Raw genomic sequence first — 14,192 nt, 5'->3', positions numbered from 1 at the left:
TGCTGGGCCAGCTAATCACACTCCCCTAGAGAGTCTGTAACCCAAACTCTCTAATCACACTCCCGCAGATAGTCTCTACCTCTCTAATCACACTCCCTTAGAGAGTCTCTACCCCTAACTCTTTAATCACACTCCCCCAGAGAGTCTATACCGCTCTAATCACACTCCCCCAGAGAGTCTATACCGCTCTAATCACACTCCCCAGAGAGTCTATACCTCTCTCTAATCACACTCCCTCAGAGAGTCTCTACCTCTCTAATCACACTCCCGCAGAGAGTCTCTACCCCTACCTCTTTAATCACACTCCCCCAGAGAGTCTATACCGCTCTAATCACACTCCCCCAGAGAGTCTATACCTCTCTAATCACACTCCCACAGAGAGTCTCTACCTCTCTAGTCACACTCCCCCAGAGAGTCTCGACCTCTCTAATCACACTCCCTCAGTCTCTACCTCTCTAATTACAGTCCCTCAGAGAGTCTATACCTCTCTAATCACACTCCCTCAGAGAGTCTGTACCTCTATTGCTCTAATCACACTCCCGCAGAGAGTCTCTACCTCTCTTAATCACACTCCCTCAAGAGAGTCTACCTCTCTAATCACACTCCCTCGGAGAGTATCTTTCTCTCTAATCACACTCCCTCAGTCTATACCTCTCTAATCCCATTCCGTCAGAGAGTCTTTACTTCTTTAACCACACTCCCTCAGAGAGTCTATACTTCTCTAATCACATTCCCTCAGAGTCTAAACCTCTCTAATCACACTCCCCCAGAGAGTCTCTAGCTCTCTAATCACACTCCCTCAAGAGAGTCTACCTCTCTAATCACACTCCCTGAGAAAGTCTACCTCTCTAATCACACTCCCCCAGAGAGTTTCTACCTCTCTAATTACACTCCCTCAGAGAGTCTCTTTCTCTCTAATCACACTCCCTCAGTCTATACCTCTCTAATCACACTACATCAGAGAGTCTCTACCTCTCTAATCACACTCCTCCAGAAAATCTATACCTCTCTAATCACACTCCCTCAGAGAGTCTGGACCCCTAGCTCTCTAATCACACTCCCCCAGAGAGTCTCTACCTCTGTAATCACACTCCCTCAGTCTCTACCGCTCTAATTACACTCCCCCAGAGAGTCTATACCTCTCTAATCACACTCCCTCAGAGAGTCTCTACCTCTCTAATCATACTCCCTCAGATAGTCTATACCTCTCTAATCACACTCCCTCAGAGAGTCTCTATCTCTCTAATCACACTCCCTCAGGGAGTCTTTTCCTCTCTAATCACACTCCCTCAGAGAGTCTCTACCTCTCTAATCATACTCCCTCAGATAGTCTATACCTCTCTAATCACACTCCCTCAGAGAGTCTCTATCTCTCTAATCACACTCCCTCAGAGAGTCTCTACCTCTCTAATCATACTCCCTCAGATAGTCTATACCTCTCTAATCACACTCCCTCAGAGAGTCTCTATCTCTCTAATCACACTCCCTCAGGGAGTCTTTTCCTCTCTAATCACACTCCCTCAGAGAGTCTCTATCTCTCTAATCACACTCCCTCAGGGAGTCTTTTCCTCTCTAATCACAGTCCCTCAGAGAGTCTGTACCCCTACCTCTCTAATCACACTCCATCAGAGAGTCTCTACCTCTCCCATTTTTCCATCCCTCGATTCTCTTCCTTACTCTTGCTCTCTTTTTAAATGTATATTTATTTTTTATTTCACCTTTATTTAACCAGGTAGGCTAGTTGAGAATAGCAGTGTGAACAGACAACACAGAGTTACACATGGAGTAAACAATTAACAAGTCAATAACACAGTAGGAAAAAAAAGGAAAAAAAGAGTCTATATACATTGTTTGCAAAAGGCATGAGGAGGTAGGCGAATAATTACAGTTTTGCAGATTAACACTGGAGTGATAAATGATCAGATGGTCATGTACAGGTAGAGATACTGGTGTGCAAAAGAGCAGAAAAGTAAATAAATATAAACAGTATGGGGATGAGGTACAGCTGCAGCGATCGGTTAGCTGCTCAGATAGCAGATGTTTGAAGTTGGTGAGGGAGATAAAAGTCTCCAACTTCAGCAATTTTTGCAATTCGTTCCAGTCACAGGCAGCAGAGAACTGGAACGAAAGGCGGCCGGCCGAATGAGGTGTTGGCTTTAGGGATGATCAGTGAGATACAACTGCTGGAGCGCGTGCTACGGGTGGGTGTTGCCATCGTGACCAGTGAACTGAGATAAGGTGGAGCTTTACCTAGCATGGACTTGTAGATGACCTGGAGCCAGTGGGTCTGGCGACGAATATGTAGCGAGGGCCAGCCAACTAGAGCATACATGTCGCAGTGGTGGGTTGTATAAGGTGCTTTAGTAACAAAACTGCATCCAGTTTGCTGAGTAGAGTATTGGAAGCTATTTTGTAGATGACATCGCCAAAGTCGAGGATCGGTAGGATAGTCAGTTTTACTAGGGTAAGTTTGGCGGCGTGAGTGAAGGAGGCTTTGTTGCGGAATAGAAAGCCGACTCTAGATTTGATTTCAGATTGGAGATGTTTGATATGAGTCTGGAAGGAGAGTTTACAGTCTAGCCAGACACCTAGGTACTTATAGATGTCCACATATTCTAGGTCGGAACCATCCAGGGTGGTGATGCTAGTCGGGCGTGCGGGTGCAGGCAGCGAGCGGTTGAAAAGCATGCGTTTGGCTTTACTAGCGTTTAAGAGCAGTTGGAGGCCACGGAATGAGTGTTTGGAGGTTAGATAGCACAGTGTCCAAGGAAGGGCCGGAAGTATACAGAATGGTGTCGTCTGCGTAGAGGTGGATCAGGGAATCTCCCGCAGCAAGAGCCACATCATTGATATATACAGAGAAAAGAGTCGGCCCGAGAATTGAACCCTGTGGCACCCCCATAGAGACTGCCAGAGGACCGGACAACATGCCCTCCGATTTGACACACTGAACTCTGTCTGCAAAGTAGTTGGTGAACCAGGCAAGGCAGTCAGTAGAAAAACCGAGGGTACTGAGTCTGCCGATAAGAATATGGTGATTGAGTCGAAAGCCTTGGCCAGATCGATGAAGACGGCTGCACAGTACTGTCTTTTATCGATGGCGGTTATGATATCGTTTAGTACCTTGAGTGTGGCTGAGGTGCACCCGTGACCGGCTCGGAAACCAGATTGCACAGCGGAGATTCGAGATGGTCAGTGACCTGTTTGTTGACTTGGCTTTCAAAGACCTTAGATAGGCAGGGCAGGATGGATATAGGTCTGTAACAATTTGGGTCCAGGGTGTATCCCCCTTTGAAGAGGGGGATGACTGCGGCAGCTTTCCAATCCTTGGGGATCTCAGACGATATGAAAGAGAGGTTGAACAGGCTGGTAATAGGGGTTGCGACAATGGCGGCGGATAGTTTCAGAAATAGAGGGTCCAGATTGTCAAGCCCAGCTGATTTGTACGGGTTCAGGTTTTGCAGCTCTTTCAGAACATCTGCTATCTGGATTTGGGTAAAGGAGAACCTGGAGAGGCTTGGGCGAGTAGCTGCGGGGGGGGGGGGGGGGGGGGGAGCTGTTGGCCGAGGTTGGAGTAGCCAGGAGGAAGGCATGGCCAGCCGTTGAGAAATGCTTGTTGAAGTTTTCGATAATCATGGATTTATCGGTGGTGTCCGTGTTACCTAGCCTCAGTGCAGTGGGTAGCTGGGAGGAGGTGCTCTTGTTCTCCATGGACTTTACAGTGTCCCAGAACTTTTTGAAGTTAGAGCTGCAGGATGCAAATTTCTGCCTGAAGAAGCTGGCCTTGGCTTTCCTGACTGACTGCGTGTATTGGTTCCTGACTTCCCTGAACAGTTGCATATCGCGGGGACTATTCGATGCTATTGCAGTTCGACTATTCGATGCTATCGCCACAGGATGTGTTTGTGCTGGTCGAGGGCAGTCAGGTCTGGAGTGAACCAAGGGATATATCTGTTCTTAGTTCTGCATTTTTTGAACGGAGCATGCTTATCTAAAATGGTGAGGTAGTTACTTTTAAAGAATGACCAGGCATCCTCAACTGACGGGATGAGGTCAATATCCTTCCAGGATACACGGGCCAGGTCGATTAGAAAAGCCTGCTCGCAGAAGTATTTTAGGGAGTGTTTGACAGTGATGAGGGGTGGTCGTTTGACTGCGGATCCGTAGCGGATACAGGCAATGAGGCATTGATCGCTGAGATCCTGGTTGAAGACAGCGGAGGTGTATTTGTAGGGCCAGTTGGTCAGGATGACGTCTATGAGGGTGCCCTTGTTTACAGATTTAGGGTTGTACCTGGTGGGTTCCTTGATGATTTGTGTGAGATTGAGGGCATCTAGCTTAGATTGTAGGACTGCCGGGGTGTTAAGCATATCCCAATTTAGGTCACCTAACAAAACAAACTCTGAAGCTAGATGGGGGGCGATCAATTCACAAATGGTGTCCAGGGCACAGCTGGGAGCTTAGGGGGGTAGATAGTAGGCGGCAACAGTGAGAGACTTATTTCTGGAGAGAGTAATTTTTTTAATTAGTAGTTCGAACTGTTTGGGTATGGACCTGGAAACTCCTCCCCCTTTGGCAGTTCTATCTTGACGGAAAATGTTATAGTTGGGTATGGAAATCTCCGAATTTTTGGTGGCCTTCCTAAGCCAGGATTCAGACGTGGCAAGGACATCAGGGTTAGCAGAGTGTGCTAAAGCAGTGAGTAAAACAAACTTAGGGAGGAGGCTTCTGATGTTGACATGCATGAAACCAAGGCTTTTTCGATCACAGAAGTCAACAAATGAGGGTGCCTGGGGACATGCAGGGCCTGGGTTTACCTCCACATCACCCACGGAGCAGAGGAGGAGTAGTATGAGGGTGCGGCTAAAGGCTATCCAAACTGGTCGCCTAGAGCGTTGGGGACAAAGGCAAAAAATGGCTGGCTGTGCAGAAGTTAAAAGCCGCAAGCAGTGGCTAACAATGACTAAATAGCTTGTAGCTAGTTAGCTGGTTAGCTTCTGGAGGTTCTTGAATGTGTTCTAAAAATAAAAAATAATAGCGATTCCGTATCACATTGGGTGAGGCAGGTTACCGGAAGGTATAATCGAATTAAAAATCGGAAAGAGATTGAAAATAAATATGGGTCCGGTGAGTGGTTGGGCTAGCTGGGGACACGGCGATTCAGACAGTTAGCAGGCCTGTGCTAACAAGCTAACAGTTAGTAGGCCTGGGCTAAACAAGCTAGCAGTTAGCAGACCGGGGCTAAACAAGCTAGCTGCTAGTAGACCGGGGCAGGCTAGCAGTTAGCAGGCCGGATTAGCAAGCAAGCAGATAGCAAGGGCTATGGGGTTAAGGCAATAAATAGGCCGGAAAGAGATTGAAAATAAATATGGGTCCGGTGAGTGGTTGGGCTAGCTGGGGACACGGCGATTCAGACAGTTAGCAGGCCTGTGCTAACAAGCTAACAGTTAGTAGGCCTGGGCTAAAACAAGCTAGCAGTTAGCAGACCGGGGCTAAACAAGCTAGCTGTTAGTAGACCGGGGCAGGCTAGCAGTTAGCAGGCCGGATTAGCAAGCAAGCAGATAGCAAGGGCTATGGGGTTAAGGCAATAAATAGGCCATGGTGTCGAAATAATTACAATATAGCAATTAAACACTGGAATGGTAGATGTGCAGAAGATGAATGTGCAATTATAGATACTGGGGTGCAAAGGAGCAAAATAAATACATAAATAAATACAGTATGGGGATGAGGTAGGTAGATAGATGGGCTGTTTACAGATGGGCTATGCACAGGTGCAGTGATCTGTGAGCTGCTCTGACAGCTGGTGCTTAAAGCTAGTGAGGGAGATATGAGTCTCCAGCTTCAGAGATTTTTGCAGTTCGTTCCAGTCATTGGCAGCAGAGAACTGGAAGTAAAGACGACCAAAGGAGGAAGTGGCTTTGGGGGTCACTCTCTCTGTTAATTTCTCTATATATCTTCCTCTCGTTTTATACTTCCTACTCTTTCACTCTCTGTATCCATTTTGTGTCTTCATGTGACTGGTCTATCCCTTGATTTTCATCTCTCCCCTCTCCCCATTTGATACCTCTCTCTCCTTTCTGTCTGCCTCCCTCCCCCTCTCTCCTCCTGTCTGTCTGCCTCCCTCCCCTTCTCTCCTCCTGTCTGTCCTGTGCTCCTGCAGTTAGAAGGCACTCAGATGAATAGCTTCTAGAGAGACGTAGCCCACTGTTATTATTACCATCATTATCACCAGCATCATCATGGGTGTTATTATAATTACCAAAGGCTGTCATTATAGGCACCTGCCCATCCGTCGCCATGAAAACGGGCTCAGCAGCCAGGTAAAATAGGGTGTGGTCTGGAAGGAACGTTTCACCTGGGTATGGTGCCAAGGGGTAGAGTGAGTGGGGCTTGGAGTGTGAAGACCCAATTGGAGTGTAAAGGCTTAATGGCTGGTGTATGTGTGTGTGTGTGTTGGGGGGGGGGGGGGGGGTATAGTTGTGTAACAGCTGGAGTGAAGCACAAAATTGCTCATTTCTGGGGAGGGAGGGAGGGAGGGAGGGAGGGATGAGCCCCACCTTAAGGAGGAGAGTCTGACTCCTGTAAGAGCAGAAGCTGACAGATGATGATGTAATAAGTTTAATAGCAGTTTAATCTGTTTAATAGCAGAGCTTTAGAAGGTGGCTATCTACTGTGTTTACTCTAGCACCTTGAACAGAAAAATACTACTGTGTTTACTCTAGCACCTTGAACAGAAAAAGACTACTGTGTTTACTCTAGCACCTTGAACAGAAAAATACTACTGTGTTTACTCTAGCACCTTGAACAGAAAAATACTACTGTGTTTACTCTGGCACCTTGAACAGAAAAATACTACTGTGTTTACTCTAGCACCTTGAACAGAAAAAGACTACTGTGTTTACTCTAGCACCTTGAACAGAAAAATATTACTGTGTTTACTCTAGCACATTGAACAGAAAAATACTACTGTGTTTACTCTAGCACCTTGAACAGAAAAATACTACTGCGTTTACTCTATCACCTTGAACAGAAAAATACTACTGTGTTTACTCTAGCACCTTGAACAGAAAAATACTACTGTGTTTACTCTATCACCTTGAACAGAAAAATATTACTGTGTTTACTCTAGCACCTTGAACAGAAAAATACTACTGTGTTTACTCTAGCACCTTGAACAGAAAAATACTACTGTGTTTACTCTAGCACCTTGAACAGAAAAATACTACTGTGTTTACTCTATCACCTTGAACAGAAAAATACTACTGTGTTTACTCTAGCACCTTGAACAGAAAAATACTACTGTGTTTACTCTAGCACCTTGAACAGAACAATATTACTGTGTTTACTCTAGCACCTTGAACAGAAAAATACTACTGTGTTTACTCTAGCACCTTGAACAGAAAAATACTACTGTGTTTACTCTAGCACCTTGAACAGAAAAATACTACTTTGTTTACTCTAGCACCTTGAACAGAAAAATACTACCTGTGTTTACTCTAGCACCTTGAACAGAAAAATACTACCTGTGTTTACTCTAGCACCTTGAACAGAAAAATACTACTTTGTTTACTCTAGCACCTTGAACAGAAAAGTACTACATGTGTTTACTCTAGCACCTTGAACAGAAAAATACTACCTGTGTTTACTCTAGCACCTTGAACAGAAAAATACTACTGTGTTTACTCTAGCACCTTGAACAGAAAAATATTACTGTGTTTACTCTAGCACATTGAACAGAAAAATACTACTGTGTTTACTCTAGCACCTTGAACAGAAAAATACTACTGCGTTTACTCTATCACCTTGAACAGAAAAATACTACTGTGTTTACTCTAGCACCTTGAACAGAAAAATACTACTGTGTTTACTCTAGCACCTTGAACAGAAAAATATTACTGTGTTTACTCTAGCACCTTGAACAGAAAAATACTACTGTGTTTACTCTAGCACCTTGAACAGAAAAATACTACTGTGTTTACTCTAGCACCTTGAACAGAAAAATACTACTGTGTTTACTCTATCACCTTGAACAGAAAAATACTACTGTGTTTACTCTAGCACCTTGAACAGAAAAATACTACTGTGTTTACTCTAGCACCTTGAACAGAAAAATATTACTGTGTTTACTCTAGCACCTTGAACAGAAAAATACTACTGTGTTTACTCTAGCACCTTGAACAGAAAAATACTACTGTGTTTACTCTAGCACCTTGAACAGAAAAATACTACTTTGTTTACTCTAGCACCTTGAACAGAAAAATACTACCTGTGTTTACTCTAGCACCTTGAACAGAAAAATACTACCTGTGTTTACTCTAGCACCTTGAACAGAAAAATACTACTTTGTTTACTCTAGCACCTTGAACAGAAAAGTACTACATGTGTTTACTCTAGCACCTTGAACAGAAAAATACTACCTGTGTTTACTCTAGCACCTTGAACAGAAAAATAATACCTGTGTTTACTCTAGCACATTGAACAGAAAAATACTACTGTGTTTACTCTAGCACCTTGAACAGAAAAATACTACTTTGTTTACTCTAGCACCTTGAACAGAAAAATACTACTGTGTTTACTCTAGCACCTTGAACAGAAAAATACTACTTTGTTTACTCTAGCACCTTGAACAGAAAAATACTACTTTGTTTACTCTAGCACCTTGAACAGAAAAATACTACCTGTGTTTACTCTAGCACCTTGAACAGAAAAATACTACTTTGTTTACTCTAGCACCTTGAACAGAAAAAGACTACTTTGTTTACGATAGCACCTTGAACAGAAAAATACTACTTTGTTTACTCTAGCACCTTGAACAGAAAATACTACTTTGTTTACTCTAGCACCTTGAACAGAAAAATACTACTTTGTTTACTCTAGCACATTGAACAGAAAAATACTACTTTGTTTACTCTAGCACCTTGAACAGAAAAATACTACTTTGTTTACTCTAGCACCATGAACAGAAAAATACTACTGTGTTTACTCTAGCACCTTGAACAGAAAAATACTACTTTGTTTACTCTAGCACCATGAACAGAAAAATACTACTTTGTTTACTCTAGCACCTTGAACAGAAAAATACTACTTTGCTTACTCTAGCACCTTGAACAGAAAAATACTACTTTGTTTACGATAGCACCTTGAACAGAAAAATACTACTTTGTTTACTCTAGCACCTTGAACAGAAAAAGACTACTTTGTTTACTCTAGCACCTTGAACAGAAAAATACTACTTTGTTTACTCTAGCACCTTGAACAGAAAAATACTACTTTGTTTACTCTAGCACCTTGAACAGAAAAATACTACTGTGTTTACTCTAGCACCTTGAACAGAAAAATACTACTTTGTTTACTCTAGCACCTTGAACAGAAAAATACTACTTTGTTTACTCTAGCACCTTGAACAGAAAAATACTACCTGTGTTTACTCTAGCACCTTGAACAGATAAATACCACTGTGTTTACTCTAGCACCTTGAACAGAAAAAGACTACTTTGTTTACGATAGCACCTTGAACATAAAAATACTACTTTGTTTACTCTAGCACCTTGAACAGAAAAAGACTACTTTGTTTACTTTAGCACCTTGAACAGAAAAATACTACTTTGTTTACTCTAGCACCTTGAACAGAAAATACTACTTTGTTTACTCTAGCACCTTGAACATAAAAATACTACTTTGTTTACTCTAGCACATTGAACAGAAAAATACTACTTTGTTTACTCTAGCACCTTGAACAGAAAAATACTACTTTGTTTACTCTAGCACCATGAACAGAAAAATACTACTGTGTTTACTCTAGCACCTTGAACAGAAAAATACTACTTTGTTTACTCTAGCACCATGAACAGAAAAATACTACTTTGTTTACTCTAGCACCTTGAACAGAAAAATACTACTTTGCTTACTCTAGCACCTTGAACAAAAAAATACTACTTTGTTTACTCTAGCACCTTGAACAGAAAAATACTACTTTGTTTACTCTAGCACCTTGAACAGAAAATACTACTTTGTTTACTCTAGCACCTTGAACAGAAAAATACTACTTTGTTTACTCTAGCACCTTGAACAGAAAAATACTACTGTGTTTACTCTAGCTCCTTGAACAGAAAAATACCACTGTGTTTACGATAGCACCTTGAACAGAAAAATACTACTTTGTTTACTCTAGCACCTTGAACAGAAAAATACTACTTTGTTTACTCTAGCACCTTGAACAGAAAAATACTACTGTGTTTACTCTAGCACCTTGAACAGAGAAATACTACTTTGTTTACTCTAGCACCTTGAACAGAAAAATACTACTTTGTTTACTCTAGCACCTTGAACAGAAAAATACTACTTTGTTTACTCTAGCACCTTGAACAGAAAAATACTACTTTGTTTACTCTAGCACATTGAACAGAAAAATACTACTTTGTTTACTCTAGCACCTTGAACAGAAAAATACTACTTTGTTTACTCTAGCACCATGAACAGAAAAATACTACTGTGTTTACTCTAGCACCTTGAACAGAAAAATACTACTTTGTTTACTCTAGCACCATGAACAGAAAAATACTACTTTGTTTACTCTAGCACCTTGAACAGAAAAATACTACTTTGCTTACTCTAGCACCTTGAACAAAAAAATACTACTTTGTTTACTCTAGCACCTTGAACAGAAAAATACTACTTTGTTTACTCTAGCACCTTGAACAGAAAATACTACTTTGTTTACTCTAGCACCTTGAACAGAAAAATACTACTTTGTTTACTCTAGCACCTTGAACAGAAAAATACTACTGTGTTTACTCTAGCTCCTTGAACAGAAAAATACCACTGTGTTTACGATAGCACCTTGAACAGAAAAATACTACTTTGTTTACTCTAGCACCTTGAACAGAAAAATACTACTGTGTTTACTCTAGCACCTTGAACAGAGAAATACTACTTTGTTTACTCTAGCACCTTGAACAGAAAAATACTACTTTGTTTACTCTAGCACCTTGAACAGAAAAATACTACTTTGTTTACTCTAGCACCTTGAACAGAAAAATACTACTTTGTTTACTCTAGCACCTTGAACAAAAAAATACTACTTTGTTTACTCTAGCACCTTGAACAGAAAAATACTACTGTGAAAATATGTGCTGTCTGGGTGGGTTTGTCTGTTCAGAGAAACTCCTGTTCTAAATGACCCTCAGCCAGGTTTGTTTTGGTACAAAACTTTCCATCTGGTTCTTTTTTTAATGTTAATTATGTACATTTATCAGAACTGATCTGTCTGAGTGTCTCTTGGCCTGGTCACCATTACAGGGCTGCTACGCTGGATGCGTAACTTACCACAAGTAGATGCTTCCATTCATTTAAATCATGGGTCTTCAAAGTTTTCTTCAGGAGGAACCCAGGCCCAGGTTGTTAAAGTGATGTATGCTCTGTTACATGTCTATAGCGACTAAAAACCTAGTGTTTTGCGATGCCCCGGTGTATTCCCTCTTAGCATGTGTGTACCTGATGGTGTCTATCTCTGTGTGTCAGGGCCTGCTGTCTGAGATCCTGCGTAAAGAGGAGGATCCAAAGAGTGCCTCTCAGTCTCTCCTGGTCAACCTGCGGTCCATGCAGAGTTTCCTCCAGCTACCTGAGGGCGACCGCGACCGTATCTACCAGGAGGAGAGGGAGAGGAGTCTGACCGTGTCGACCACTATCACCCATTCACCCAACAACACTACCCCACCATGCCACACACAGGTCAGGCAGACAGAGAAGGGAGTGTGGGTATTGAAGTTCTGTCTCGTTCATGCAACTCAAAGATATATTCCTTTGATGTTTCAGACCAGAAAGGAAGAGGAGAACTTTGTCAAGGCTGAAGATTGGCACTCCCAGGTTTCCATAGGCATCCCTATAGTAAGGATAACCCCGTTCCTCTCTCTCTCTCTCTCTCTCTCTCTCTCTCTCTCTCTCTCTCTCTCTCTAACCCCCCTCTCTTTAATCCCCCCTTCCGCTCCACCTACTTTCTCTCTGTCTCCCCCTCCCTCCCTCCTGCAGGCGAGGCTGTCCCCAGTAGGAGTAATAAGCAGAGGGGTGAAGAGCGAGGGATGTGTTCTAGACAGAGGGGTGAAGAGCGAGGGATGTGTTCTAGACATCAACAGTTCTATCTATGAGGAGATCCAACAGGAGATGAAGAGAGCCAAGGTGTCTCAGGCCATGTTCGCCAAGATGGCCGCATCCAAGAGTCAGGTACACACACACACACACACACACACACACACACACAGGCGCACACACACAGGTGCACACACAGGCGCACACACACAGGTGCACACACACAGGCGCACACACACAGGTGCACACACACACACACACACACACACACACACACACACACACACACACACACACACACACACACACACACACACACACACACACACACAGGCACACACATACACACAGGCACACACACACACATACACACAGGCACACACACACACACACAGGCACACACATACACACAGGCACACACACACACATACACACAGGCACACACACACACACACATACATACACACACACACACACACACACACACACACACACACACACACACACACACACACACACACACATAAGAGAGAATATGGTACTCACTGACTGGAGGAATGTCTATGGAAGCGAAGACAATCTTTAGTATTACATAGTTCCCCCCCTCCCTCTTGGACTGAGAGGGAAACATTTATATTTCAGACTGATATTAGAAAATGCGTAACACACACACACACACACTCCCACAAGTACCTTTATAAGCTTTTCTGTGTGTGTGAATTTATTATACCATCTGTACACAGAGCCACATTGGGCAGTAACTGGCTGTGTAGAAAATGCCAGATTATTTACAGACACACACACATGCATGCCAACACACATAAACACTGGTGCTTTTATTGTGCTTGTTTTCAAGGCAGAACCATAAGCTTGTTATTGCCTTTTGTATCGGGGATCATTTCCCTCCTCAGTGGAATGGAGGGATCCTTCTTTCTCTCTGCCTCTCTTTCTCTCTGCCTCTCTTTCTCTCTGCATCTCTCTGCATCTGCCTCTCTTTCTCTCTGCCTCTCTTTCTCTCTGCCTCTCTTTCTCTCTGCATCTCTCTGCATCTGCATCTCTTTCTCTCTGCCTCTCTTTCTCTCTGCATCTCTCTGCATCTGCATCTCTTTCTCTCTGCCTCTCTTTCTCTGCATCTCTCTGCATCTGCATATCTTTCTCTCTGCCTCTCTTTCTCTCTGCATCTCTCTGCATCTGCATCTCTTTCTCTCTGCCTCTCTTTCTCTCTGCATCTCTCTGCATCTGCATCTCTTTCTCTCCTCTGTCTCTATTTCTCTCTGCCTCAATTTCTCTCTGCCTCTCTTTCTCTCTGCCTCTCTTTCTCTCTGCCTCTCTTTCTCTCTGCCTCTCTTTCTCTCTGCATCTCTCTGCATCTGCATCTCTTTCTCTCTGCCTCTCTTTCTCTCTGCCTCTCTTTCTCTCTGCATCTCTCTGCATCTCTCTGCCTCTCTTTCTCTCTGCCTCTCTTTCTCTCTGCCTCTCTTTCTCTCTGCATCTCTCTGCATCTGCATCTCTTTCTCTCTGCCTCTATTTCTCTCTGTCTCTATTTCTATCTGCCTCAATTTCTCTCTGCCTCTCTTTCTCTCTACCTCTCTTTCTCTCTACCACTCTTTCTCTCTACCTCTGCCTCTCCTTCTCTCTGCCTCTGCCTCTCTTTCACTCTGCCTCTCTTTCTCTCTGGCTCTCCTTTTCTCTGCCTCTCTTTCACTCTCTCTTTTTCTGTCAACCATCAGCTTGTTGTTGCCTTTTGTTTGGGGATCATTTCCCTCAGTGGAATAGAGGATTTCATCTGTTGAGGTCTCTGTCTCTCTTTCTCTCGCTCTCTTTCTCTCAGCCTCTCTTTCTCCCTGCTTCTATTTCTCTCTCCCTCGCTTTCTACCTCGCTTTCTCTCTGCCTCTCTTTCTCCCTACATCTCTTTCTCTCTGCCTCACTGTCTCTCTGCCTCTTTCTCTCTGCCTCTTCCTCTCTTCCTCTCCTTCTCTCTGTCTCTATTTTTCTGTCTCTATTTATCTCTGCCTCTTTCGCTCTGCCTCTTTCGCTCTGCCCCTCTTTCGCTCTGCCTCTTTCTCTCTTCCTCTCTTTCGCTCTGCCTCTTTCTCTCTGCCTC

General features: G+C 43.3%; 1 protein-coding gene across 1 annotated transcript in view; it reads left to right on the top strand.

Annotated features, from left to right (window-relative positions):
• Positions 1–14,192, top strand: part of LOC139391980 (DNA-binding protein SATB1-like) — a 35,273-nt gene that overhangs the window by 15,709 nt on the left and 5,372 nt on the right. Inside the window, exons 8-10 of the mRNA XM_071139591.1 lie at positions 11,524–11,733; positions 11,818–11,889; positions 12,031–12,222. Coding sequence (XP_070995692.1) covers positions 11,524–11,733; positions 11,818–11,889; positions 12,031–12,222 — 474 coding nt within the window. The remainder of the gene's footprint in view (positions 1–11,523; positions 11,734–11,817; positions 11,890–12,030; positions 12,223–14,192) is intronic.

Source organism: Oncorhynchus clarkii, chromosome 32 (assembly GCF_045791955.1).
Source record: "Oncorhynchus clarkii lewisi isolate Uvic-CL-2024 chromosome 32, UVic_Ocla_1.0, whole genome shotgun sequence".
NCBI classification, from domain to species: Eukaryota; Metazoa; Chordata; class Actinopteri; order Salmoniformes; family Salmonidae; genus Oncorhynchus; species Oncorhynchus clarkii.
Note: the sequence above shows the minus strand (reverse complement) of the source record. Positions and strands in the feature narration are given on the sequence as shown.